Source organism: Neoarius graeffei, chromosome 16 (genome assembly GCF_027579695.1).
Source record: "Neoarius graeffei isolate fNeoGra1 chromosome 16, fNeoGra1.pri, whole genome shotgun sequence".
In the NCBI taxonomy this organism is placed as follows: domain Eukaryota; kingdom Metazoa; phylum Chordata; class Actinopteri; order Siluriformes; family Ariidae; genus Neoarius; species Neoarius graeffei.
In genome coordinates, this window is record NC_083584.1 from 54,992,390 (window position 1) to 55,016,005 (window position 23,616).

At 45.6% G+C, this 23,616-nt stretch overlaps 1 protein-coding gene across 1 annotated transcript in view; it reads left to right on the plus strand.

The window, feature by feature from the left end:
- Positions 1-1,875: 1,875 nt before the first annotated feature.
- The window catches only part of cspg5b (chondroitin sulfate proteoglycan 5b), a 36,440-nt gene continuing 14,699 nt past the window's right edge, over positions 1,876-23,616 (plus strand). The window contains exons 1-4 of the mRNA XM_060942265.1: positions 1,876-1,948; positions 19,911-20,769; positions 21,291-21,479; positions 23,492-23,567. Coding sequence (XP_060798248.1) covers positions 1,876-1,948; positions 19,911-20,769; positions 21,291-21,479; positions 23,492-23,567 — 1,197 coding nt within the window. The remainder of the gene's footprint in view (positions 1,949-19,910; positions 20,770-21,290; positions 21,480-23,491; positions 23,568-23,616) is intronic.

The window sequence follows — 23,616 nt, forward strand, 5'->3', positions numbered from 1 at the left end:
GAGAGAGAGAGAGAGAGAGAGAGAGGAGATGAGCAGTAGCTGTGTGAGAGAGAGAGAGAGAGCTGAGAGAGAGAGATGAGCAGTAGCTGTGATGAGAGAGAGAGAGATGAGCAGTAGCTGTGTGAGAGAGAGAGAGAGAGAGAGATGAGCAGTAGCTGTGAGAGAGAGAGAGAGAGATGAGCAGTAGCTGTGTGAGAGAGAGAGAGAGAGATGAGCAGTAGCTGTGTGAGAGAGAGAGAGAGAGAGAGAGAGAGCAGTAGCTGTGTGAGAGAGAGAGAGAGAGAGAGATGAGCAGTAGCTGTGAGAGAGAGAGAGAGATGAGCAGTAGCTGTGAGAGAGAGAGAGAGATGAGCAGTAGCTGTGAGAGAGAGAGAGAGAGAGAGAGAGAGATGAGCAGTAGCTGTGAGAGAGAGAGAGAGAGATGAGCAGTAGCTGTGAGAGAGAGAGAGAGAGAGATGAGCAGTAGCTGTGAGAGAGAGAGAGAGAGAGATGAGCAGTAGCTGTGAGAGAGAGAGAGAGATGAGCAGTAGCTGTGAGAGAGAGAGAGATGAGCAGTAGCTGTGAGAGAGAGAGAGAGATGAGCAGTAGCTGTGAGAGAGAGAGAGAGAGATGAGCAGTAGCTGTGAGAGAGAGAGAGAGAGATGAGCAGTAGCTGTGAGAGAGAGAGAGAGAGATGAGCAGTAGCTGTGTGAGAGAGAGAGAGAGATGAGCAGTAGCTGTGAGAGAGAGAGAGATGAGCAGTAGCTGTGAGAGAGAGAGAGAGAGATGAGCAGTAGCTGTGAGAGAGAGAGAGAGAGATGAGCAGTAGCTGTGAGAGAGAGAGAGAGAGATGAGCAGTAGCTGTGAGAGAGAGAGAGAGAGAGATGAGCAGTAGCTGTGAGAGAGAGAGAGAGAGAGATGAGCAGTAGCTGTGAGAGAGAGAGAGAGAGAGATGAGCAGTAGCTGTGAGGAGAGAGAGAGAGAGAGAGATGAGCAGTAGCTGTGAGAGAGAGAGAGAGAGAGATGAGCAGTAGCTGTGAGAGAGAGAGAGAGATGAGCAGTAGCTGTGTGAGAGAGAGAGAGAGAGAGAGATGAGCAGTAGCTGTGAGAGAGAGAGAGAGATGAGCAGTAGCTGTGAGAGAGAGAGAGAGAGAGATGAGCAGTAGCTGTGAGAGAGAGAGAGAGAGATGAGCAGTAGTTGTGAGAGAGAGAGAGAGAGAGAGAGATGAGCAGTAGGTGTGGTGCGGTTTGTTGAAACTGTATTAATTCCTTCAGTAAACCGGAGTCACACGCACTTCTTTTTTTTTTGTTCTCGCCTGCGCGCGTGTTTCACGTGCACGCGCGTTGTGCGCGCGCACACCCGGCAAGGGGAATGAACCCAATCCCAAACTGCTCTAATCCCATTGGTCGGTTCCGGTGCAGGAGCCTCTTCACTCCCCCGCTCTCAGCCGCGCACTCACTCCATTCTGTCCTCCCTCTCCAGCAGCAGCAGCATCCTGCACGGAGCACTGCACTGCACTGCACACCCCTGTGCTCGCTCTAGACCGGGACTTTCCTGTCTTTCACCCGGGACATTCCTGTCTTTCACCCGGGTCAGTTATCATTTAAAACAAGAAGGAGGGGAGAGTGCAAGGATGAGACTATAAGGAGGTAACCAGATGAGAAGAATTTCTCTTCAGGAGGGACAAGCGGAGAGAAAACAGCCTGAGAGGGAGAGAGAGAGAGAGAGAGAGAGGGAGAGAGAGAGAGGGAGGTGTGATGGAGGAAGGAGAACAGGACTGACAGAGACAGAAGGAAAGCTGGCAGACAGGGATCCTGTTTCTGTGGCACAAGAGTGGGATTTTATTTGTTGTGATCTTGTGCTGTAGCTCTTGTGCACTTGGACCTGGTGAGAACATGACCTGCAGGAGCTTCACCATGCTGCTGCCCAGCCTTCTGCTCTTCCACCTGTTTCCTTTCTGCACGCACGGTAAGAAACGCACATTCCACTCCACACACTTCTCATCCTGAGCTCTGTGTGCACCTCACACTCTGTGCGATGGGGAATGTGAGCGAAGCTTTGTGGCCCACACCACATGAAGCTGTCCATCAGCGAGGCTGTGTGAGGGACGGGCAGTCACACAGGAGAGCTGGGCGTGAGTCGAACTGAACTTAAACATTTCAACTGGGTTTTAGAAAAAATGCTGATTTTCTTCATACGTGTGTGTGTGTGTGCTGATCACCTGTATCGTACAAAGCTCATTCCTGAAGCAACTCATTTGCATATAGTGCCACCCACAAAACTCCATAAAAGGTCAAGTGCACAAACAGCTGGGAGCATCAAATGAGCAATCAGGGTAAAGACGGAAAAACAGAAGTGGAAATGGTTTTGGCCAGACGTGGACAGTAACGAAGTACATTTACTTGAGTACTGTACTTAAGTACACTTTTTGAGTATCTGTACTTTACTTGAGTATTTTTTTTTGGAAACTTATGACTTTAACTTCACTACAGTTGAAAGACAAATATCGTACTTTTCACTCCACTACATTTCTGTTAAGGTCCTCGTTACTATGAAGCAGCTTTGAAAGTGGATGATTTTTTTGTTTTCTTTTATAAAACATGATTGGTTTTAGGGCAGCACAGTGGTGTAGTGGTTAGTGCTGTCGCCTCACAGCAAGAAGGTCCTGGGTTCGAGCCCCGTGGCCAGCGAGGGCCTTTCTGTGCGGAGTTTGCATGTTCTCCTCGTGTCCGCGTGGGTTTCCTCCGGGTGCTCCGGTTTCCCCCACAGTCCAAAGACATGCAGGTTAGGTTAACTGGTGACTCTAAATTGACCGTAGGTGTGAATGTGAGTGTGAATGGTTGTCTGTGTCTATGTGTCAGCCCTGTGATGACCTGGCGACTTGTCCAGGGTGTACCCCGCCTTTCGCCCGTAGTCAGCTGGGATAGGCTCCAGCTTGCCTGCGACCCTGTAGAACAGGATAAAGCAGCTAGAGATAACAAGATGAGATGAGAATGAGATGATTAGTTTTTTCGCAGGTGACACCGAGACCGCCGATCAGTAATCACGAGGGTCACATCACATCCATAGACTGTATAAAATCAAGTTAAATTTCTCCGCAGCTTTATTTAACACGATCAGTTGATGGCAGAATGGAAGGAGGCAGTTCTTGTGGGGAATGCACGCACTCATGGCTTTACCTAGAACCCATGTTTCAGTTTTCTGAAAGGATTAAAGATTCGTTTCGTTTTAAATGTTTGCTTTGTTTGCCGAAAACGAACCACATCACGGCCTTCAAAAACTCTAACCTGTGGAAGCATATTGAGGTATATAAACATTTTATTCCAAGAGAAAGCTTGCAATGAAGTTGTCTGTGCTTTTAGAGCTAGCAATAATGTTGCAATAGCTATGCAGGCTGGTTAGTCAAATGATTTTCTATGGATTTGCCCGCCAAGTTGCCATCGCCTTGTCCACGGCTAACGTTAACACATAGCTAGTTAACTTGGACACTGTTAGTTAGCATGTAAAAACAGAGTTACGCTAACATGAATAATGTTATCTTATCTGAAGTCCTTTCAGAAATATGTTTTAGCATAATCTTGCCAAATAAACAGAATGTAGAAATCTTTCTTTTCTAGTAACGTTAGCTACCCAATATGATTTTGAGTTTGAAAAGAGTTTGCTAGTATGTCAGGAGCTTCAGCGCTACAGGTTCTACAAGTGAGTCAGTAAATCCAGTCGGTTGTTTCAGAGGCATGAGGTATTATAAGCGTTGTGGCAATAATACAACAGTGCGTTGACAGAAAATGTACTTTTAATACTTAAGTATTTTTAAAAGCAAGTACTTTAACTTTAGTAAAAATTTGACTGGACAACTTTCACTTGAATTGGAGTAACATTTAACCAGTGGGATCTGTACTTTGACTTAAGTAATAAACTTGGGTACTTTGTCCATCTCTGGTTTTGACTCACTTCTGTCAATAAAAATATGTAATAATAATAATAAGCAAGTGCTCAGTCCATCAGCTGAGGCGTGAGTTTATGGCTTTACTGTTCTGGAGTGGGTTTCCCAAAAGCCTCTTTAAATGCATATCACGGGTAAATTCAGGAGCAAGATCAATGTAATTCTCCTATTTTATATTAAACTTTGGTCAAATATCTGTAACATTCTGCATTCTCTGCAATTTTTTTTACCTTGCGCAATACCAGAAAAATTCAGTTGAAATCAAGCCATTTGAGGCGAATTGGTCCGCCTCTGAAAAAACTTGGCATTTGGATTTCCCGGCAAACATTGATTTTCGTGACGTCGCGTGCGGGACGCCTCGCTCTGAATCCTACGTCAGCGCTGGTTTGTTTATGAGAAAACGACCTGGTGGTTTTCTGCAAATTTCTTCAACGTTATAGTGTAATTATTAAAATGGCTAACAGATGTATCGTAGGAGGGTGTAGCAACACCAATCTTGATGGGATTAGTACTCATCGTTTCCCAAAAGACCGGACAATGAGAGAGAAATGGGAGCGCTTGGTCTACACAGGCTGTGCACTGAAACCGTGCAAGCTTGCGCAGCCTCCTGGCGCTTCCGCAGGTGACGTCACGAATCTGGCTCCAGACTCCCTTGGGATTTTTCCCAGACACATTTTGTTATTTTATTTTTTTCTGCTGTAGACAGGCGGCCTTGTGCAAACTTGCCCTTCTGGATGAGTGTGTAAAGGGACATGCTTTCATATTAAAAAAAAAAAAAATTGGTCCAGAATATGCCCTTTAACGCTAAGAGCATCTTAACTAGAAGAGTGTTCATTGTGCTGCTTGCTTGACCGTTTAACGATGATCTTTGTGCTACGATGCTTTTGGGAAACTCGGAACTGTGCAGTTAAACATCAGATAAATGTTTTCAGCATATAGAGCTCTTAAATGTTGGGTTTTCTCTCTAATCCCCTGTTCTACTGTACTGTTTATGTCTTCTCATCTTTTTTTCCGTCTCTCGAACTGATTTGAGACACAGCCACTTTTCCAAGTTTCAACTCTTTCTACCGATGCGCTTCACTAAGTTTTGTTCAAACTAACCGAGTTTAACGTGAGCAAGTAAAAAGAAAGTAATACTTGTGGTGGATTGTATTCCACGTCATTGCTGTAGTGTGTAGTGCTCTTTCCTCCTGAGAAGGCTGTGGGGGTAAATCGCCACCGGGGTCAGTTTTTAATGGCTTTGCAGCAGTGTCGTTGGTTATTATCAGGTTATTGAGTACAGTTGTCGTATAAAGGTCACATAAATACAGAACAAGTATAAATGTCGACTTGGATCAAACAATTCATGCAGTTGTGTAAGGAAGAGAGTTGTTAAAGCAGCTTTACTGTTCCTTCTACATCCATCAGGGCTGGACAGTACAGCAGGTCTGCTCATATTTCTGAGTAAAAAAAAATAAACTGTGCCATGATGCGTAGCATATGGACTTTATCCTAACATGGACATGCACTTGAAATATTGCGGCTTTTTCTTTCCCTCTGGACATTACAGTATTAATATTGTTCTCAAAATCTTGATGCTGTCGTGGATCTCAGCCCATCTCCTGTGCCCCCCCCTTCTCTCTCTCTGTGTGTGGAGTTGCTCTGATTATTCCTGGGCATGACACAGCAGACCAATCTGCCACTGAGGTTTCCGAACAGCAGAGCCTGTCAGTGAGGATTAGCGTCAAAGCGTTTGCCTTAGCACTGTGTGTAGCCTGGCCGTCTGGAACTCTGAATGTGGGCTGATAATAACCTATGGGATGCTATCACTAGAGCTGCACAACCTGTTGGACACGCGTCAGCACCGTCCGCCCACTGAGCATGTGCTCCTCTCAGTGGAAATGCGCGGACACTGGAACTCGTTGGCAGCTTTCTGTAAAATCCTTATGCTGAAGAGATTTACGAGCTACACAACTACAGGACCTGCTGTCGAGGAGCCATTTCATCTCAACTTCGTCAGACTTTTTGCTCTTCATATTTGCACATGAACTGATTCGACTTGATCAAATCCCTCACAGAAATAAAACAAACGTACAGCACTGAACAAATGTGCTTATTTATTTTTCAAAGTGTTTAGCTTGGAATTATCTAGTCTGTTGATCTAACTGAGCAGATTAGATTTCGATATTGCAGTGTAACGAGAAAAAAAACATTTCAAACAGCTTAAAAACAAGTCATAATTATTCCAGAAAAATAAACCTTAGGGCTGTAGCTTGATGCACTGATCAGCCATAACAGTAAAACCAAATAACATTTGGTTATCTCATTACAGTGGTGCCTGTCAAGGGGTGGGATATATTAGGCAGCAAGAGAACAGTCGATTTTTGAAGTTGATGTGTTGGAAGCAGGAAAAATGGGCAAGCATAAGGATCTGATGCCCCTTTTCCACCAAAGCAGTTCCAGGGCTGGTTCGGGGCCAGTGCTTAGTTTGGAACCGGGTTTTCTGTTTCCACTGACAAAGAACTGGCTCTGGGGCCAGAAAAACCGGTTCCAGGCTAGCACCAACTCTCTGCTGGGCCAGAGGAAAGAACCGGTTACGTCAGCGGGGCGGAGTTGTTAAGACCAACAACAATAACAAGACCGCGAAAGATCGCCATTTTTAAGCGACGAGAAGCAGCAGCTGTACAGACGCGAAGTCATCCATTATTATTATTGTTGTTGTTGTTATTGCTGCTGCTTCTTCCGTGTTGTTTTTGCTTCGATATTCGTGCCAAGGTTTATGCAAACGTAGCGACGTAACTGACGTATACAGCGACGTAATGACGTGGCTTCCCTTAGCACCGCGAGCTATGGAAAAGCAAACTGGTTCTCAGCTGGCTCGCAAGTTGAACGAGTTGTGAACCAGCACCAGCACTGGCCCCGAACCAGCCCTGGAACTGATTTGGTGGAAAAGGGGTATGAGTGACTTTGACAAGGGCCAAATTGTGACGGCTAGATGACTGGGTCGGAGTGTCTCCAAAATGGCACATCTTGTGGGGTGTTCCTGGTATGCAGTGGTTAGTACCTACCAAAATGGTCCAAGGAAGGACAACCGGTGAACCATTGACAGGGTGTCGAAGGCTCATGGATTCTGTAGCAAAGCGAGAGAGCAGTCACCTTATCCTATCTTGAACCCAGGTCTACTGTAGAGGATGCCAAACCTGCATTCTGACCACAACACCAAAGAGCCAGGCTCATTGATGTGTCAAGTTCTGTGCTTTTTATGACCACAACTCTGCCCAAACTTGAAAACTGCCTGATCAACCGTTGAAGGATGCAATGGACAACTCAATTCTTCTTCTTCTTCTTCCTTGATTTTTATTTTCTTGAAGAGGGTTTTGGTTTCAGTGGACATAATCAAATTATGAAGTTGGATAGTATTGAATAGGTTGATAACCTTCAAGGTAAACAAAAACAAGTATTTGTCTCAAAACGAATGAAATAATAAACATTTTCCCTCAAACAAACAGTCATTCAAATTAAGGCCTCGAGTCAGTTAATAGTTAAAGTAACAATAAACAAACTTGAAGCATCATACTACTATTAAATTAAGATAAATTTTCAACAATAAGTTTAAATTAGCATAACCAAAATTATCCAATTTAAACCGCATTTACTTAATAATTAACAAACAGTCATGATGAAGCGTGACCTCATCGCATCTTCCACATTTAAGTTTTTTTTGTTTGTTTGTTTTTTCCTACCAGTTGCGTTTTGAGGTTGATCTGGAGTTGTGGTCATTCCACATTTCCAGGAGCAGGTGAAAGGCTAACTGGGCTTTGTCCAAACATTTCCTACCATGCTTTCCCAGTGGGTGCGCAGGTAAATATGGTCCCTCGAAAACACTTGTTGAGGGTTTGGGTTCCACCACTATCTTGTGCATGGTCCCCCCCCCCCGTTGGTTTGGAGTGCCTTGTAAGTGCTCATGAGAAATGAATTGAAATCTGACACAACAATATGGCAGTCAGAGCGCATACTCAACTGTAGTGATGGGCACTCTGTCACACTGCCCTCCCCTTCAGGAGGTGCACCCATGCGCTTCATGCATCCCCTAGCCGTACTTCTCCCATACCAGGGTGCCCCACACACTTGTGCTTCACCCATCTCAGGGGTCCCTCACACAGGGGCCACCTATCCTGAGGATCCCTCATACAGCTCACACACAGGGTGCACCTCCAATGGCCTCCCGGCAAGCCATCCCACTTCTGACACCATCTGTTGCGGAGCGAGAGAGTAGTCACCTTACCCTACCTTGAACCCAAGTCTGCAGGACGTCAAACCTGCACCCTGACCACAACACCAAAGAGCCAGGCTCGTTGATATGGCAGTCAGAGCACATACTCAACTCTAGTGACGGGCACTCCGTCACAGATTCGCATGGGGCATGAAGGTTAGCCCATATGGTCCAATCCTTACTGTAGCACAAATGAGCTCGTATGTTTTGGGTCATAAGCAGATCTTTTCTTTCGACACACTTTGGCCTTTCCATCACTTCGGTAGAGGTTAATTTGGTTCCAGAACTTTTGTGGCTCGCCTCTGATTCTTACTGCTGTTGAGTGGTTTGTATTTTTTTTTTTATATGACCTGTATATTTCTCCTCTCAAAGTCGTCTTCACATGGTGGATTGTGATACCTTCACTGATATCACATCACTGACTGTTGTTGGTTTTTTCTTCACAGCTCTCACAATGTTTGTCATCAACTGCTGTTGTTTTCCTTGCCTGACCTGCACCTTGTCTGGTTGTTAGTACACCACGGGCGATTGCTCTAAGACAACGAGGGAGGCTCAGCCTCCTCTAAAAATGACGAACATCGTGTAGGATGAATTGCGCTAGGCTTATGTTATAGCCGACCTTATAACATTGCTATTTCAGATCCAGAATCATAGAAATATATGTGCTCAACCCAACTACAGTGCGAAACCATTCCATTATAACTTTCCCCAGTTCGCCTAATGTGTGCATGAGTTTTTCCCCCTCGTGACAACGCGATGCAGCCCAGCCTCAGTGCACTTCAATGGCATTTGGGAGCTATGCGCTTTTCAATATCAAAATGCAAGACGGTTATTGGACAAATACTGCGAAAACGCCTGCCCACGGACTCCCAGCCTCAGTGGACTTCAATGGCATTTGGGAGCTATGCACTTTTCAATATCAAAATGCAAGACGGTGGGGGCGTCGTGGCTCAGGTGGCTAAGGCGCCATACCATAAATCCGGGGACCCGGGTTCGATTCCGACCAGAGGTCATTTCCTGATCCCTCCCCGTCTCTCTCTCCCACTCATTTCCTGTCCTGTCTCTACACTGTCCTATCCAATAAAAGTGAAAAAAGCCCCCCCCCCCCAAAAAAAAAAAAATAAGTAAAATGCAAGACGGTTATTGGACAAATACTGCAAAAACGCCCGCCCACCGGACTCCCAGCCTCACAGTGGGAGGGACATGGCACTTTCCACGAGGAGACTGGTGATTGGTGAAAGTGGACGGATATTTTCTTTGATTGACAGCTCGTTTCAAATATAGACAGGCAGCGGTGAATTTCAGTTCAGTCCCATGCGGATTCGCAAGTGGTGTGGTGTATTGTAAGAGATCAGCTTACATTTCGATTTCATTCATTACATACGGTTTCTACCAGCTTTTTTAGTTTGTATATATTTTCATTGTAAATAAAGTGTAAATATAGTGTTGTCAAGTTTGCTATCTTAGTTCCAGAAATGTCGTTTATTTGAGTGACTGAACTTGAACTTGAGGGGGCTAGTCAGCTAGCAAGAAAGCTGCGCACAGATGCCAAGCATTGCTGATTTAATTTTGGCAAAGCCAAAGGCCAGTCTTCCTTTCGAGGAAAAAATTAAAATTAAAGAGCAGGGTAGACCAACGCCTCAAACTGACTTGGTGAAAAAGGTAGGGAATAATACTCGTTCCTTTCAGCTCTCCTGGTACAAGAAAGTGAATTGGCTAACAGCAAGTGACCCACATCAACAACAGTAAATAGGCCACTTTAGTAATATGTCATGGATGGACCAAAAATATAGAATCTATTTAAAATGTTTATGCTGAGTATATTATATTGGAATATATATTTCTCTGGATATGAATTAAACACAGCTACAATTTGGAAAACATTTTTAAACAAAAACACAGCCGAGAACATTTCACACTACAGACCTGGATTAAAAGTGAAGGGTTATCAAAATTGTCAATAAAACATTTCTCAGTCAAAATAAGTAAAATATAGGGAAAGTGTGTTTGAATGAAATGTGTGGCACCCAGCTCTATGTTTGGCTCCCCAAGGTCAGTGCTTGTGTCTATTCCAGAACACTCTGCTGTTACTGCTGAGGTTCCTGACAAAGAGCTGCTTTCAATAATGATCAATTTTTAAACAACATGCCACAATTTTAAAATATAAAATGTTAAAATATACCCCCCCACACCACCATCATGTATATTGGACAGTAGGCTAATGGGCCAAAAGAACCTGTTATTTCAGTTTGTGACCCTGCCAACAATCAGCCAGATCAGAGGCAAGAGTATGGGCAAAATTTATGTTTTTTTTCTTTTTTTCTTTTAAAATCTGGAAATATCGTAACCGACCAGCCTCCCCTGTTTGAAAGACTACCAGCCGCCACTGTAGTACACCAGTGGTTTCTTTCTTTTTCAGGACATTCCATATTGTTATATTAGCTATGCCCAGTGCTTGTGCAATGGTTCAATTTTCCTTCTTTTCTCAGTGTCAGAATAACTTGCTTTTCTCCCATAGACAGCTCTCTGGTTGTCATGTTGGTTTATCCTTTTTAACAAGTGCACTCAGCAAACCGTAGATTTAGCCACACCTAATGTTTTTGCTGTCTTGCTGATGAGTTTGTTTTGATTTAGGAACAACATTCACCCGCAACCAGTTACTTTTGGTCCCTTAAAAAAAGGGCGGGGCCACATGTTTAAAAAAAAAAAGTGCAGTAATTCCGACACTGTTCACCTGATTTGGGTGATTTATTCATTATTTAAACGCAAATGTTTCAACTGTGCAGGAAAATGGGGGCTGCGATAGTGAGGTGAGAAAGAGAGTGCAGGCAGGGTGGAGCAGTTGGAGAAGGATTTCAGGAGTCATTTGTGATAGGAAAGTCCCAGCAAAAGTGAAAGTTAAGATGTATAAGACAGTAGTGAGACCAGCTGTGATGTATGGATTGGAGACCGTACCCTTAATGAAGAGACAGGAGGCAAAGTTGGAGGTGGCGGAGTTGAGGATGTTAAGGTTTGCGATGGGAGGTTGGACAGGATAAGGAACGAGCACATCAGAGGGACAGCACATGTGGAGAGCTTGGGAATGAAGCTAAGAGAGATGAGACTGAGATGGTACGGGCACATCCTGAGAAGAGATGTTGGAAGGAGAATGTTGAGGATGGAGCTGCCAGGCACACGAAAACGAGGAAGGCCAAAAAGGAGATACACTACCGTTCAAAAGTTTGGGGTCACTTTGAAATGTCCTTATTTTTGAAAGAAAAGCACTGTTCTTTTCAATGAAGATCACTTTAAACTAATCAGAAATCCACTCTATACATTGCTAATGTGGTAAATGACTATTCTAGCTGCAAATGTGTGGTTTTTGGTGCAATATCTCCATAGGTGTATAGAGGCCCATTTCCAGCAACTCTCACTCCAGTGTTCTAATGGTACAATGTGTTTGCTCATTGCCTCAGAAGGCTAATGGATGATTAGAAAACCCTTGTACAATCATGTTAGCACAGCTGAAAACAGTTGAGCTCTTTAGAGAAGCTATAAAACTGACCTTCCTTTGAGCAGATTGAGTTTCTGGAGCATCACATTTGTGGGGTCGATTAAATGCTCAAAATGGCCAGAAAAATGTCTCGACTATGTTTTCTATTCATTTTACAACTTATGGTGGGAAATAAAAGTGTGACTTTTCATGGAAAACACAAAATTGTCTGGGTGACCCCAAACTTTTGAACGGTAGTGTATATGGATGTGGTGTGAGAAGACATGAAAGTGGCAGGTGTGGTAGAGAAGGATGCGGAAGACAGGGAGCAATGGAGACGAAAGAGCCGCTGTGGTGACCCCTAATCGGGAGCAGCCAAAAGAAGAAGATTCGTTATTTAAATGCAACTCCGATGTACCGTGGCTAAACGGCTAAAATAACTAACTTTGTCAGTATACAAATATTTATGCACCCGAGTGTAAATCTGGGCTTGAAATCCAAAGCATGTTCAACGTGGATGAGAATTAGACTCATGATTCTTGAGTATACTATTGTGTTCATGCAGGCTTAAGGTATCGGTTACGACGTGTTATGCATTGCACTTTTGCTTGTTTCCATGAGGGGTGCCAATAATTTTTGATTAGATTCCTTTGATGGCACAAGGTTTGAATGGAGGCCTTTGGGAAGTTGGCACAGTCTTACAGCAGGTCTGGCCTCACAGTGTGTGTGTCCGGTCTGGCTGATGCCAGCGTCCCTGCCTGCAGCTCTGTACTCAGGACCTCAGGACTCCAGGCTGTGAGAATCCACCACAGACCTTATTATAACAGCACACGGATTCACAGAGGCAAGCGAACTCTGAATAATACGGCAATTGAAAATTACATTCTGAAATTAAAACCCCTAAAATGAAATTCTCTATTGGTGGCAGTTACTGCACATCATCATCATTGTGTTGTAATCCAGCCCCTCTGCTAGCAACTGTTGTGTTTGTGGCTTTAAAAAGAACGAGACATAACTAATTGACATAATCGCAGGTAAACTATGAAATCCAGAATTATCACTTTTACAAATTAGCAAAAATGGCTGTATAGGCTTTACGCCGAATAATCCATGTATTAATTTTCCACTCAAACTACAGTCGAAACCAGTTATCTTTCTCCTAAAAACAACACATTAATATTATTTTTAAACAATAGTATTTTCCGTGGCGGCACGGTGGTGTAGTGGTTAGCGCTGTCGCCTCACAGCAAGAAGGTCCGGGTTCGAGCCCCGTGACCGGCGAGGGCCTTTCTGTGCGGAGTTTGCATGTTCTCCCCGTGCCCACGTGGGTTTCCTCCGGGTGCTCCGGTTTCCCCCACAGTCCAAAGACATGCAGGTTAGGTTAACTGGTGACTCTAAATTGAGCGTAGGTGTGAATGTGAGTGTGAATGGTTGTCTGTGTCTATGTGTCAGCCCTGTGATGACCTGGCGACTTGTCCAGGGTGTACCCCGCCTTTCGCCCGTAGTCAGCTGGGATAGGCTCCAGCTTGCCTGTGACCTTGTAGAACAGGATAAAGCGGCTAGAGATAATGAGATGAAAGATTTTAAATAAGTGCAAGCGAATTGTCATGTTTGGTAAACTTAAAATTATTTTTTTTATTTGCTGTCGAATGTCAGGATCACTCTCGCAGCAAACACAATCTAGAAATCAGTAAGCGTAAGGAAGGGATTCGGAGCACGAGTTATCAAGGACAAAAGTGTAATCCAAAGTCAAATCCAAGCAGCAGTCATGGCTTTGAAGAAGGCTCGAAGGCTTATGCGATGCACAAAGATTGGCAAGACTTCGCATTGGATGAATATCCATGAACTGTTAAACCAGGAAGTGACCTGCAGGTCACGCTCGAATCCAGGTGAGAACTTTACATTCGCAAATGAAGGAATATTAAAGCTAGACTGCCTTTCAGATTTTTCAAGTGTAGGTCATGAAAAGAATTTTCCTGACACCCAATTATTTTTGTTTAGTGCACTGAAAGCTACTGAATTCAAATTTTATTAGTTTTTTTTAAATAGAACAATTAATGAATTTAGAGCCACGTGGCCCTAAATTCTCTGCTATTTTTTCCTGCTTCACCATGACTCAATTCAAGATACTACGTCATGCATCACGTGGTGAGCTTTCCCCGTTTGCGCAAGGCATTGTGGGATACAAATTTGAAACAGGAGAGGAAAATGGAGGATGCGAATGAAACGTGAAAGACTGACTACAGTAACGGAAAGCGAGAAGAAAAGACGTTATGTTATATACGAAGGAAAGGAAACGCAGGACCAAACTAATAAATATCAGCGGTCAGCAAGCACCTCGGTGTGATCAGCTGTTCGCTTAGTGACAGAATGATGGAACCGTCAGTGCACGCTCAAAGGTGAATCTGTAGATGGCATGCGCACACGGACTTCCTCTGTCTGCTTGACTGCGCGAAGCGAGCGATTTCATGCACGTTATTTGCTCGGGAATCCCATCAAATTAAATAACTTCCCAGCCACAGAATGGCCTGGTTTTTTTTTTTTTTAGGCCCCGGTCACACCGCCCGAACTTTGCTGGAGCGTTCCTTGAACGGTAGGGAGGGGGGGCCGAATTTCGACAACGCTCGTCACCGCGCACAAAATGGGAAAAAAAATCGAAAACACGGGCGTTGGCTTAGCGGTGCACCGCTGAAGCCGCCGTTGCTTTAGCGTTGGTTTAGCGGTAGCGAGCGTTGGTTTAGCGGTGACGCGAGCGTTGGTATAGTGGCGTTCTGCGCATGCGGGCTTTGGCTTGGCGGGGGTATAAAGTTGGTTTAGCACCAATCATAGCAAGTCTCGCAGCATCCATGGTGATACAGTTTTACTGTAACTTTGAGCAAATTCGATATAGATGAGGTCTGAACTCAACGGCAGCTCGATTCCAAATGAGCTCCTGGTCCATTTCTCCCCGTATTTATAGCCAAATTCTGGTCCCGCTCCGACACCTCTATACCAACGCCAAACCAAAGTTCATCGCCGCCATGGATAGCTGCTTCAACGCCCGACACCGTTCCAGCAACCCCGTGTCCGCTCGTAAAACGCTTACAACCGCTCCACCGAAGTTTGTGCAACGTTTAATCGCCGCCCGGGCAATGCTGGCGAAGCAGCGGTGGTCCAGCGTTCAAGATTTCTGCGTTGGTCTAGCGGACCTAAGCGTCCACGAACTTGCGTCTAGCGGTGCCAAACTTTGACTGGGCGTTGGTGGAGCGGGGGTGAACTTTGCCGGGGTGGAAAATTGCCCCCTCCTCACCGCTCGCAATATTTTGTGCAGCTCAAAACTTTCGGAGCGGTAGGAGGGCCCCTCGAGAAACATCAGCGGTGGCTGAGCGTATACGGCGTTGCTTTAACGGGGGGCCAACTTTTGTTAAACGGTGGTGAACGGTTACGAGCGGTGATGAATTTTTTTCACCGCTCCAGGAACGCTCCAGCAAAGTTCGGGCGGTGTGACCGGGGCCTTAGATATTGCAGAAATAAACATGAATCACAATGACCAAATTTCAGAGGGAACTAAATTTCACAGATTTTATGAAATCAAAAGGCCATCGAGCTTTAAGGAGCTTCAAATGTTGTACATGGAGACGTGAACCAGGACCCTCTCCAAGTGTCTCCAAGTGTGTTAAATGGCTGTTATTCTCAAATCCAAAGAAATAGGGGAAAGAAATGTATAGAATAAAAAAAGTTTTGTTTTGTCATCAATAGTCAGGTCACTACAGACACTCTGGATCGTCGAAGTTAATCCAAAATGTAGACCCCGTCTTCTCTTCGCCGCTCCACCCCCACCCCCCACCCCACATCCTCGCTTTCTCGGGCTTTGTCTCACCCGCAGCATCCTGCCATGCGTACTAAACAGGGGACCGATATCCCTCTCAGTGCCTCAGCCACATTCATTAAGGACACAGAGACGCACAGTTTCTTATTCTTCTTCCTCCGTCACTGCGTTACGGAAAGAATTTCACTGTGTTTATTAGTAAATATTCTGTCCCTCAATCCCTCGTTCTCTGGGTTACTGTAGGGGAAAAAACAAGCGAAAATGTCCTCAGGATTATTTCTTTCGGAATCAGCTGTGAAATACGTAAATGTGAAACGGTATTGCTAATACGATCTTTCGGTGCTGTGGAATGATCTGTTTAATGAATGCACTAGTAGAAGAATAATACGATTGAGTGTGAGAGTATCGCACAAGAGTTCCACTTCTTAATCCTCATTTGCAGTGCAGTTTGGGGTGAGATGGTGGGAACCACACAAATGAAAGAGAGGACATGAAACGAGGGGCGAGGACAGAAGAGGCTCTGTTCAACAAGGCTTTTCAGATGGGAGGCACTTTATAATGCTCCTTGGAAACCTGTGTGTGTGTGTGTGTGTGTGTGTGAGAGGGAGAGAGAGACTGACTGAACTAGAATGCAAATTCCCTGAAGCATCTTTGTTTGCAACTGCCAATCACTCTGATAGAGTGAGAAAAGTCTCCCTCTTCTGTCTGTCTCTCTCTCTCCATCTATTGAGCTCTGTTTATTTCTATATTTGAAATTCTATTCCATGTTTGTAATTGTTTTACATTTTTTAAAAATGAAAAGAATTTGGCGATGGAGCCGTGTTTGGTCGGACGTATTCCGTAACTCATGATGCTGTTAATCTCCGACATACCCTGAACCACTCTCAACTACACGATTAAACATTTTTAGCTTGAAATGATCCTGTTTTATTGGCAGATTTTTTTCTTTTTTAAGGAAAAAAATTTATTTTTTTTTCTTCTAATAGAATAATCAAAATGACCGCCTGAAATTTTTATATTGGTTTATTGTAATCTTATAACAGTAAACATTCAATAAAGTCCACTATACTCAAGATGTTTTCACTCGCTCATATCATTTTTTGCAGTGAGTGGGTATCAGGAGCTTCAACTGGTGTTATACGGTACATGTGTAGGTTTCCCTACCATATGTAGGAACGTTTGCAAGTGTGCAACCACAGATTTGTACCCCAGGGAAACAAGAAAACTGTCAAAACCAACAATAGTTGATTGTGCGTTTTGTAGCCGTCTTCTGAGCGGGTTCGACAGAGAGGAGAAATGATCAAGATGATTGTGTTAATCATCTAATAACATCTGCTTTGTGTGTACTATGGACTAGGCTAAGAGACACGAGTATGTACCGGTACGTGTTTATCTGTAAGTAGGACAGCATGAGAGGGCATTGACATGAAACTGTCTGACTGTCTGGCATGGATCACAGGACACAGGGAATTTCAAAAAAAAAAAAAAATCAATTAGGCCATTGTGTGACTGGTGGGCTTCCTGGTGTGTGTGTGTGCTTTATAATCCTGCTCTGTACATTGGTAAATCGGAGCTCCTCATAATGCAGCCGCAAGCTGCTTTAGAAGAAAGAAACCTGCAGCCACACACGCGCGCGCACACACACACACACACACGACAAGCCACAGTTAATCAGATTTGAGGGTGTGTGTGCAATCATGATTTCAGTAGACACAGTCTGCGTAGTCTGTTTTTGCTCTCTGTGTTCTCCTGTTCCTGGGCTGCAGAGCTGCTGAATGTATAATAATAATAATAATAATAATATAATCAGTGATGGCTGCAGGATTGCATTCCTCCAGCCGGGATTTATCTCCAACCAGCTTTACTGTTTCTCTGACACAAAATGCACAAATACATTGTATGCTGCTCCATGTGACGGAGAAATGAACGCAGATTGGGCTGCGCAGATAGGAAAAGGAAGGAGGGAGAGAGAGAGAGAGAGAGAGAGAGATATTTTTCACATTGAAGATTAGCAGAGCTTTCCGCAGCTGATTCACACAGTTTTTTACACTGTAAAATAGAATTAATTTGTATTATTTGGGACGAATACAACACAACACTGACTCTTTCCAGAAGAGGCAAAGGGTGACTCTGAAGAAGCTGGAGAGAAACCATTACTACAAAACAAAACATGAAATACCATTTGGTGACTCAGAAAATATGTAGAAAAGGGTTTTCTGGTCTGAGGAGCCCAAAGTATAACTTTTAGCCCTGGCACAGAGTGCTACACTTGGTGGAACCTCAATGCTGCTCTTCACCCTGAGAACACCGTCCCTGCAGTGAAGCATGGTGGTGGTAGCATCGAAGCAGAACTTTAATTTCAGTGCAAAATGAGGAAACGTATATCATTCTAAATAAGACCACAATGTCGTCTGTACAATTATATTGATAAGTTTGACACGCTTATGTGTTTTGGATGGAGCCAGCAATATGAGGTCATCGATGAAGTAAAGCTTCAGGACGTCACTTGCATATCCCTGAGCTAAGAGTGTAGTTAGAGGTGTGTGTGTGTGCATGATTCTGTTTTTCATATGAGAATTAGTCTGAATGAATGAATGAATGAATGAATGAATGAAACAAAAGACGTGTTCATTTGATGTTTGTGGGGGTTAAATATGAAATCGTAGTGATGAATTTGTTGACCTTATGCTATGCTGTATGCATGTTGTGTTATTAATCACTGGTGAATAAGTACCTGTAAATATTTCAAGGAGTTCAAACCCAAAACCCAGCCTCTGGGAAGATTTTAGGACAAGATAGATGGAGCCAAATACTTGACAATCATAGAGACCGTGACAGTAACTTTAAAGGTGCCCTTCCACCAAAAACATTTAATACTGGCTCTTTTTGAAATACCATAGTTCACCCCGAGTTGCATATGCATGCTGCATGTGAAAAATGTAATTCTACTCCCAATCCCTGTATTAGCTTATGAAAGAAAATAGTCGGAAAAACGAGCGGATCAGAAAAAGCCATACGAAGTTATGTCACTTCGAAAATTAGTATTCATGGCCTCGCCCACCTCAGCTTGCGACCGCCCACGGGAAGAAAGCGCGAGGAGAGAGATGTAATTCACCCCGAGGTGCGGCGCGGTGCTCCGCATCAGTTTCGTTTCTAAGGGCGGCTCCAGCCTGACTTTGCACGCTCGTAACTCGGGCAGGGGAGGTCCCAGCCTCCCCAGACTTGGCAGCCAGCAGCCTCTGCCCTCTCCCGAACGAAAGAGTGCTCCCTGGGCGGGCTAGCTCCGTGCCTCGGGACGTAATTCACCTAACCCTAACCCTAGGTCCCAGCCTCCCCAGACTTGGCAGCCAGCGACCCCTGCCTTCTCCTGAACGAACCAGCGCTGCCAGAGCCCGTCAGCTCCCAGCCAGAGAACGTTATTCCCCCCACACACCCCGAGGCGAGCTCTGCTCCGTGCCTCATGCCTTGATGAGAGCCGCTGCCGCAGGGAGTATTCAATTAAATAAATAAATAAATGAATGAATGACTCCCTCCCAGTCACACGCACTCACGCACGCACACACAAGTGTTCTGGTTGGGGAGAGAGCTCCTTTCCTCTGCTCTCCCTCTCCTCTTATAGGGCGCGGTCACTGGGGAAGACACACAAACGCACATTAATTCCCGTCAGGTGCAGTGATTCTGCCACTTACCTTCCCTGACTCCGCCCTCCATTCACAGACCGATGCTCGGCCACACCCCCGCTGCCATATCTACATTGTTATTGGTCAAAACATCGATGTCAAGACGTAACACGTTTACTGATTGCTGCTAGCCAATCAGAGGTAACACGTTTACATGTCATGAATATTAATGAGTAAGAGCTGAAATCCTGTCATTCTCCCGTCACCCACTCCTCCACCAAACTAGAACAGCCTGAAACAAGAGAAACACAGCATTTTTATCACCAAAACCGGCTCACAGGGCATTCATTCATACTAGAGACCACCGCACAATTAATGAAAAAACGATGCAAGGGGACCTTTAAGCAAAGCTACATTAGAGTGGTTCAAATCTCAGAACCTGATTACGTTAGATTGGACCAGTCAAAGCCAGGCAGTCCAACTGAGAATCTGTGGCAAGACCTCACCAGCAGTCTCCATCCAGTCTGACAGAGCTTGAGTCATTTTGCCAGTACGTATGGACAAAAATGTCAGGATCCAGATGTGCAAAGCTGATTGAGATATCTCAGAAGACTTGCAGATGAAGGTCCTTCTACTAACCCAAAGTGGCCAATACTTGTGCAATCAGCAAATGTCTTCTTTTTCTGTGTCACCTTCAGATGTCTGACATATTGTGTAAATCAAGTACTGAAATCCCATTTATTTCACGTCCGGGTTGTAACCCTACGAACAAGGGCGTGATCACTTACGCAAGGTGCATTAAACAGATGTTGTATGTTTATGTTTTGTTTTACAGGCAGCTCATTGGCATCCAATGCCACTCAGTTCAACTCCTCTCACACTGCCTCTAATGTGCTGGGGTTTAAACCTGCACTTCCTGGTAAAGCTATGCCCATTTCCTCGTCCCCAGTCCATGCCCATAAACCGCATGCAGCAAAGGAGCTTGGAAGCAGTGGACTGGATGAAAACAGGCCTTACATCTTCAACGCTGAACGCAGTGAGCGCCGAACTGACATGGCTATCGGTGGCATGGGTGCAGGTCTACCCACCATGTCTCACGGTAAAGCCCAGCTGGACTTTAAAGAAGAAAACACTGAAGACACTGCCCCTCGCTGGCACAGTGAAATCCTACAGCCTGATGGAAGTGTCCTAGAACTTGACAGTCGTTCTCCTTCACATGAACCATCGTTGTTCCTCAGCGAGCCAGATGATTCAAACCCCATCATTAAAGTGAGCTTTTCTGAACCTGATCAGTACCACCCCATTGAAATCCCACCTCAGGAGGTTCAGGGTGGAGATCCCACCTCTTGGACATCGTCCACGTTTTACGATTATCTGTCGCCTGACTACTCCACCACTGACAGCTACGCAGATGATGACCGCTTGACACCTGTAGACATGGATGATGAAAATGTTCATCTGGTTCAGAAGGCAGGTCCCGCTAACTCGTGGTCTTTGTCCAGTGACGACAGTGCGTCTGGTGGCTACGATCTGGCAGGAGCTCCAGGAGCTGTGGACAGGGTGGCGAACGGCGGTTGCCTTCTGGGATTTGTTCGCAGGAATGGCACCTGCCAATCATCTTGTGACGCCTACACCGGTTACTGCTTTAATGGAGGCCAGTGTTATGTGGTGGAAGGGATTGGAGCATTTTGCAGGTAAGATTCAACTCTTTCTCCTTTTTTTTGATACATACTTATGGATGGATCTATTGGGCCAGCCATCTCTTTTCGGAGAAACTCGTATATACTCAATTTCCTCAGTCAGGAACTGACAATAAATAAATGACTTGCTAAAAATACTTTCAGCATTTTACTTGTATTTTTTCCACACAGCATTATACGATAGCATTGTGTATATTTTACTGTATTTTCAGGTTATTGATAAAGAATTAGAGCGCGAGACTTGGATGTGTCTCAGCATTGAACAGCAAACTGAACTCTCAGTCCATCAGCGTGTCTTGACTGAGCTAACGGCCAACACGATTTCCTGTTATCTATTGATTGGCCTCTAATTCACTGTTAGACAGTGTGTGATTACATTGATCTCACACACACACACACACACACACACACACACACACACACACACACACACACACACACTGTCCAGTTGTTTTGTAGCAGAAACAGACTGAGAGTGTTAATCTTCCGACCCCCCTCTCGCTGTTTTTGTGTAGGTGTAACATACAGGACTACATGTGGAACAAAGGCTCCAGATGTGAGTCTGTCATTACCGAGTTCCAGGTCATGTGTATTGTGGTGAGCAGTGTTTCAGTCACGCTGCTCGTCCTCTTCATGGTAATAGTGGTTTTCTCCAAGCAACTTCATGTACTGAAAATTGAAAACAGACAACTGCGAAAACGCAGGTTAGTGTACACACACACACACACACACACACACACACACACACACACACACAGCTGCTCAGTTATGACACTGTATTCTGAAAACAGGACTGTGTGTGTGTGTGTGTGTGTGTGTGTGTGTGTGTGTGTGTGAGTGACCTACATACAGCTGTGCAGCCAAAATCTTTTAACCCCAATCCAGAGAACAGATGGAGAGGAGGATGGAGGGATATGAGGACAAACACATTCCACAATATTATTTGTGTGTGTGTACGTACGCAAAGAACACAAGACTGACTCTCTCTCTCCCCTACACTCTTTCTCACCCCCTCTCCCTCCCTCCTCTCTCTCTCTCTCTCTCTCTCCCCTCCACTCTTTCTCACCCCCTCTCCCTCCCTCCTCTCTCTCTCCCCCCACTTTCTCTCTCTCCCCTCCACTCTTTCTCACCCCCTCTCCCTCCCTCCTCTCTCTCTCCCCCCACTTTCTCTCTCTCCCCTCCACTCTTTCTCACCCCCTCTCCCTCCCTCCTCTCTCTCTCTCCCCCCACTTTCTCTCTCTCTCCCCACTTTCTCTCTCTCTCTCTCTCCCCTCCACTCTTTCTCACCCCCTCTCCCTCCCCCACCCACTTTCTCTCTGTCTCTCCCCCCACTTTCTCTCTCTCTCTCACAACCCCCGCCCACTTTCTCTCTGTCTCTCTCTCCCCCCACCTTCTCTCTCTCACCCCCACCCACTTTCTCTCTCTTCCCCCCACTTTCTCTCTCTTTTACAACCCCCACCCACTTTCTCTCTCTTCCCCCCACTTTCTCTCTCTTTTACAACCCCCGCCCACTTTCTCTCTGTCTCTCTCTCCCCCCACCTTCTCTCTCTCACCCCCACCCACTTTCTCTCTCCCCCACTTTCTCTCTCTTCCCCCCACTTTCTCTCTCTTTTACAACCCCCACCCACTTTCTCTCTCTTCCCCCCACTTTCTCTCTCTTTTACAACCCCCACCCACTTTCTCTCTGTCTCTCCCCACTTTCTCTCTCTCTCACAACCCCCACCCACTTTCTCTCTGTCTCTCTCCCCCCACTTTCTCACCCCCACCCACTTTCTCTCTCTCCCCCGCTTTCTCTCTCCTCTCCCCCCACTTTCTCTCTCTTTCCCCCTACTTTCTCTCTATCCCCCCTCTACCCCACTTTCTTTCTCTCTCTCTCTCTCTCTCCCCCCACTTTCTCTCTCTGTCTCTCTCTCCCCCCACCTTCTCTCTCTCTCACCCCCACCCACTTTCTCTCTCCCCCACTTTCTCTCTCTTCCCCCCACTTTCTCTCTCTCTCACAACCCCCACCCACTTTCTCTCTCCTCTCCCCCCACTTTCCCTCTCTTTCCCCCTACTTTCTCTCTATCCCCCCTCTACCCCACTTTCTTTCTCTCTCTCTCTCCCCCCACTTTCTCTCTCTCACCCCCCACTTTCTCTCTCTCACCCCCCACTTTCTCTCTCTCTCCCCCCACTTTCTCTCTCTCTCCCCCCACTTTCTCTCTCTCTCTCCCCCCACTTTCTCTCTCCCTCCCCACTTTCTCTCTCTCTCCCCCACACACTTTCTCTCTCTCACCCCCACTTTCTCACCCCCACCCACTTTCTCTCTCTCTCCCCACCCACTTTCTCTCTCTTTTACAACCCCCACCCACTTTCTCTCTGTCTCTCCCCCCACTTTCTCTCTCTCTCTCTCTCTCTCTCTCTCTCTCTCTCTCTCTCTCTCTCAACCCCCGCCCACTTTCTCTCTGTCTCTCTCTCCCCCCACCTTCTCTCTCTCTCACCCCCACCCACTTTCTCTCTCCTCTCCCCCACCCACTTTCTCTCTCCTCTCCCCCACTTTCTCTCTCCTCTCCCCCACTTTCTCTCTCCTCTCCCCCACTTTCTCTCTCCTCTCCCCCTATTTTCTCTCTATCCCCCCTCTACCCCACTTTCTTTCTCTCTCTTTCCCTTCTCTCCCCCCACTTTCTCTTGCTCTCTCCCCCACTCTCTCTCTCTCTCTCTCTCTCTCTCTCTCTCTCAGTAAGTCCAGGCCCCAGTCGGAGCAGCACAATGATAACTTCTCACTGTCCACCGTTGCTGAAGGCTCACAGGCAAACGTAAGGAATGAGTGTGGCTCTCCGTCTAACCCTCCCCATGCTTTGGCTT